Source organism: Mustela putorius, unplaced genomic scaffold (assembly GCF_011764305.1).
Source record: "Mustela putorius furo isolate JIRA1106 unplaced genomic scaffold, ASM1176430v1.1 tig00000421_pilon_pilon_pilon, whole genome shotgun sequence".
Lineage (NCBI taxonomy): Eukaryota > Metazoa > Chordata > Mammalia > Carnivora > Mustelidae > Mustela > Mustela putorius.
In genome coordinates this window covers 8,490,419-8,496,418 of record NW_025421375.1, presented here as the reverse complement: position 1 = coordinate 8,496,418, position 6,000 = coordinate 8,490,419, and the positions used below count along the sequence as shown (strand labels likewise).

At 40.9% G+C, this 6,000-nt stretch overlaps 1 protein-coding gene across 1 annotated transcript; it reads left to right on the top strand.

Moving 5' to 3' along the window:
- Nucleotides 1-608: 608 nt before the first annotated feature.
- On the top strand, nt 609-4,456 carry KLHL9 (kelch like family member 9). Its single transcript, XM_004761816.3, has one exon. It carries the CDS (start codon nt 642-644, stop codon nt 2,493-2,495), a length of 1,854 nt encoding a protein of 617 aa, XP_004761873.1. The 5' UTR covers nt 609-641; the 3' UTR covers nt 2,496-4,456.
- The last annotated feature ends 1,544 nt before the right edge of the window (nt 4,457-6,000 follow it).

The following is a 6,000-nucleotide window of genomic DNA, read 5'->3' as shown; positions in this document are numbered from 1 at the left end:
GCCCCCTCGGCGCCGCCCGCTCCCTTCCTCCCCATCCCCCATACGCCCGCCCACTGACGGGAGCAGGCGGCTGCGCAGCCGCAGTAGCCGCCTCGGCCGCTCCTAGCCCGGGGGATCCTGGGACGAGGCTTTTCCGGAAGGACGGGCTCGGCGTCCGCGGCTAGGTTGGTGTTCCAGGCCCTGACCCAAGCCAGGCCCGTGTTCCAGGCCCTCGTCCCAACACAGTCGCCGAGGCGGCGCTCTGGTGACCTCGGAGGGCGCAGCGGGCCGCTCGCTGAGGTGGCCGGCCTCGCCGCCTCGCGAGTCGCAGTCCGTGGCGGCGCCTCGCCCTCGGCCCGGAGCGGAACTGCTGTAGGAGCGGCAGCGCAGGCCTGACCAGGTGAACCGGGTCCTTAACCGCCTTCTGGTGAATCATCTGCATAATAATCAGATTTGAGGTCCGCAGCCCTCTGTGGTCCTGTTGTGGACCCGTTTTCGGTGGATGACTGACCGGTGTGTTGTGAGGGGCGCCACGGGGACTGCTTGCCCCTGAAAAGGAAAGCGCGCTCTCCCGCTCCCCGGGCTGCCTCGTTTCCTTGAAAGCTTTCGGGTTCTCACTGCGGGCTCGGGCACCGATCTGTGTGCCGGAGGAAGGCTTTCCCATGAAAGTGTCTCTTGGTAACGGTGAAATGGGCGTCTCCGCCCATCTGCAGCCTTGCAAGGCAGGAACCACACGGTTTTTTACCAGCAATACTCACAGCTCGGTGGTATTGCAAGGCTTCGATCAGCTTAGAATAGAAGGCTTGCTTTGTGATGTGACCCTGGTACCCGGTGACGGAGATGAAATCTTCCCCGTCCACAGAGCTATGATGGCGTCTGCCAGTGATTATTTCAAGGCGATGTTCACAGGTGGAATGAAAGAACAGGATTTAATGTGCATTAAGCTTCATGGGGTGAACAAGGTTGGCCTGAAGAAAATAATTGATTTTATTTATACTGCAAAACTTTCCCTTAATATGGACAATCTCCAGGACACACTTGAAGCTGCCAGCTTTTTACAAATTTTACCTGTCTTGGACTTCTGTAAAGTATTTCTTATTTCAGGAGTCTCTTTAGATAACTGTGTTGAAGTTGGACGAATTGCTAACACCTACAATCTTATCGAAGTGGATAAATATGTCAATAATTTCATCCTGAAGAATTTTCCTGCTTTACTGAGTACTGGGGAGTTTCTGAAGCTCCCCTTTGAACGGCTTGCCTTTGTGCTTTCTAGTAATAGTCTTAAGCACTGTTCTGAACTTGAGCTCTTCAAGGCTGCCTGTCGCTGGCTAAGATTGGAAGACCCTCGGATGGATTATGCTGCAAAATTAATGAAGAACATTCGATTTCCATTGATGACACCCCAGGATCTCATCAATTACGTGCAGACAGTAGATTTCATGAGAACAGACAATACCTGTGTGAATTTGCTTTTAGAAGCTAGCAATTACCAAATGATGCCGTATATGCAGCCAGTGATGCAGTCAGATAGAACTGCCATTCGATCTGACTCAACACACCTGGTCACCTTAGGAGGAGTTTTGAGACAGCAGCTGGTTGTCAGTAAAGAATTGCGGATGTATGATGAAAGGGCACAAGAATGGAGATCTCTAGCCCCCATGGATGCTCCTCGATACCAGCATGGTATTGCTGTCATTGGAAACTTTCTTTATGTAGTTGGTGGTCAAAGCAATTATGATACGAAAGGAAAAACTGCTGTTGATACAGTTTTCAGGTTTGATCCTCGGTATAATAGGTGGATGCAGGTTGCATCACTAAATGAAAAGCGCACATTCTTTCACCTGAGTGCCCTCAAAGGACATTTATATGCTGTTGGTGGGCGAAGTGCAGCTGGTGAACTGGCCACAGTAGAATGTTACAACCCAAGGATGAATGAGTGGAGCTATGTTGCAAAAATGAGTGAACCCCACTATGGCCATGCTGGAACAGTGTATGGGGGCCTAATGTATATTTCAGGAGGAATTACTCATGACACCTTCCAGAATGAGCTCATGTGTTTTGACCCAGATACAGACAAATGGACACAGAAGGCTCCAATGACGACAGTCAGAGGTCTGCACTGCATGTGTACAGTTGGAGACAAGCTCTATGTCATTGGTGGCAATCACTTCAGAGGAACAAGTGATTATGATGATGTTCTAAGCTGTGAATACTATTCGCCAACCCTTGACCAGTGGACACCAATTGCTGCTATGTTAAGAGGTCAAAGTGATGTTGGAGTTGCCGTCTTTGAAAATAAAATCTATGTTGTAGGTGGATATTCCTGGAATAATCGTTGTATGGTAGAAATTGTCCAGAAATATGACCCAGAAAAGGATGAGTGGCATAAAGTTTTTGACCTTCCAGAATCACTTGGTGGCATTCGGGCTTGTACTCTCACAGTTTTTCCACCTGAGGAAAACCCTGGATCACCTTCTAGAGAATCACCTCTTTCAGCACCTTCGGATCATTCTTAGGACTAAAATGTAGTACCTTTGCAGTACATCATGGATGATCTCACACTTCCCCTTCAGTTGTATCTTACAGTGATTGGTACAGTTATTAGATAAAATGGTAATTGATGTTATTTGTCTTGTTTGGTTCTGTGTTTATCATATGGTTAACAAATGCATTCTGAAAATGTATTCAACATAGCCAGCTGTTTTAACAAATGTAAAAAGATATGTAGAAAAATGTTTGAGATGTGTTTGTGCTGTTGTGTTAAGTCAAATTGTAGGTGATTGTAGTAAATGTATAATTATGTTCATTATGCTTCAGAGCTGCAAGTTTTCATCTTTGACTTCAAAACATCAAAGGGAGGCTGCCTGCCCTGACCTAAAATAAACAAAAGGTCACCAATATTATCACCTACCTCCCTTTTTTCGTATAGTTTTTGGCATCATTGCCAATTCACCTGATTGAGTGCATTGAGAATATGTGAAGTTTCTTAGATAGGAGAAGTAAACAGTGTAGCCCTAAGTCAGGGTTTTGTATCTCTCTCTGGAGAGAGGGAAGGGAAGAGAGAGAATATAAGTATGTATGTACATTCATTACATACATGTGTATATACATCCATACACCCATACACATACACATTTAATTTGTAAATTGATTGGTATTTCAGCTATAGGGAAATTGTTTTTAAATTAATTTTTTTTCTTCTACCTAGCAGCTGTTTCTATTCAAGTGGGAATTCAGTACCAGAAAATAAGTACAGAGTCATACTAAATTGAGACAGATAAGGGCTACAACATATTAGGTTGACTACCAAATCTGTCATTTGGCTAAATTGTTATTTCAGATAAATCATATTACTTTTTCTGCTGTGTATTGTTTTCTATAGAGTTGCTTTTATACAGGCTATTTAGCAGAGTTCAGGCTTCTGAGAATTGGTTTTGCTGAGTAAGTTTAAGTGAGCTCTGCTATTCTGCCCTTTTGTTCAGTAAAACTTACATGAGGAAAGCTAAGAATGAAATATGCTGAACAAAGCTGTCGGATTTTAAGTTCGGTCTCCCAACTTAGTCATTCTAACATGATCGTTTGATTTGTGGTGGTTGCTCTAGGCAGTGTATGTCCTGAGCTTTGTGGGGTCTGCCTCAAGGCTGTGATCTGAGCAAGCAGGAGATAGACTCAGTTCTGTTTCAGATCAGAAAAATGTCCCTTTGTCTGTGTCTAAAGAACAGGACCAACTTCAGATTCCCTAAGAAGCCAGTTACAGAAAGCCTAGGCCTGTCTGCTGATTTTCAGACAGGTGCTAAAATAGATGTTCAGCCTCTGAAATACCAAGGGCATCCCTACTGGTTGAGAATCATATGGGGAGATCTTAATGAGACCTTTTCAGCGAATGGGAGTCATAGGAGACTTTTGTATGTAGTGAGTGATTCTGGAGAGGTACTTTCCTGGAATAATTGCCTACCTGAAGAAAAATTTACATAGGCACATTTACATACATATAAATATATCCTTACACTTAGGAAGTTGTCACAGTATAAATCAGGAATGATCTCTTCATTGACAATCCCATAATAAAACTCAGGAACCCAGACAAGAGGAATTGGCTTCCAGGGATCTGAACCTTACTGCCCATACAAGTGTTGATTGATTTTAGTGCTTTTTATGATTTCTGCCTTGGCAGAAAATTTCATACTTTCTATGTTTTTTTAAATGATTGATTTTTTATTACTAAAAATAGCACAGTTGAGTACATGTAGAAAATAGAAAAAGTAGAAATTGATGTTAACTTTGTGCATTAAATAAGCAAGAAATGGCATCCCAATCATTTCTTTATTAATGAAGTTAAATATTTGTGTTTTTTGAGTAGCTCTGTTTCCTCTGAATGTTCATGTCCTTTCCTCTTGTGATACCTATTGGACTTGCTTTTTTTTTTTCATACCAAGTTATAGGATCTCTTTATATAATAAATATAATTTAACTGGCATTTGTTTGCATTGATTTCTTTTTCTTAATCTATTAGTTTTACAAAGGCAGGGCCATTCAGTTAATTTTAGAGATAAAATTTGTCCATCTTTTTGCATTTTGACCTTTACGGATAATTCTGCTATTGGTTTTTTTGTTTTTTGTTTTTTATGTTTTGTTAGTAATGATGTATTACTCTTGGTGCTAATTCTCACCTGCTGAGGTGGTATTGCCCTGCTTGCCTTCTGTTCTGCACAAGCTTTTCTCTTCCACCTTGTTGAAAAAAGGTTTTTGCCTTCTATTACAGTTAACTGTTGCTTTGTAACTAGCTAAGAATTGCTTAACTAGATAAGCTAACTATTCCACCTATATCCCCTACCTCCAGCCTCACACACTCCACCTCTCACCCTTTTAGAATTTTCTGCAGTGGACAGCTGTCTTGGCAGTCCTAGAGTAGGTGACTGATGGTATGCTAATGCTACTAATTACACCTGGAATTCTTTGCTTATAGATAAAGAAATTTTCAGTGACTTTAAAATGATTAGAAAGAGGGCGCCACTGCCTTCGGCTCGGGTCATGATCTCAGGGTCCTGGGATCGAGTCCCGCATCGGGCTCTCTGCTCAGCAGGGAGCCTGCTTCCCTCTCTCTCGCTCGCTCTCTCTGCCTGCCTCTCCATCTACTTGTGATCTCTCTCTCTGTCAAATAAATAATAAATAAAATCTTTAAAAAAATAAAATAAAATGATTAGAAAGAGATTTTACTTTCATAAGCTAATAATTTTTTATGGGAAATTAAGACTGAAAAAAAGGAAAAACTGTAAACACATTAGATATTTTTAATGTTTCTTATTTTTCTAAGTTTCAAAATTAATGTTCATTAATTTTTCTGATTATAGAAGTAATTTATGTGTATTATAGAAAGTACAGGAAAATAAAAGTGAAACTGTAAATGATCAATGATTTCCACATGCCAAGGGTAACTTCTGTTAACATTTATATATTATACATGTACATAGGTACAGACATTAGTCAAATATTTTTCAAATATGCCAGACCCTAACCTAAAATCTGATGATAAAAGGAAATAAATCCAACTTTGAAACACACTGCTATCATTATGACTTTTTCTTCAGGTTTTATAAAATATATATTAAAAATTAATATGCATTGTTTTTACTCAAATCCATACTTCTTTTTTTCCCTCCTTGCCAGCAGAATTCCTGTAGTTTACCCATAAAGCAAACACATTCATTCATGTTCATATTTTTCTGGTTCATAATTGAAATTACCTGGTTTTGATTACAAAGTATGCTCCTACAGAACATTTCATTCAAAACTACAAAAACACACCATCAAGAGAAATAAAACCAAAGTCCTACCACAGCTCAACCAGTTATTAACTGAAAGACCCTAAGCTCTCAAAACTAATGTTTACCCTTTTGTCAATGGCATTATGGTGGGTATTAATAATTGTGGTATCTTACCAGAATTACAAGTTGAGAATGTTACAAAGTGATTGGCATAAGACATGCACTGGGAAGCATTTAGTGAAGGATAGTTGGTACT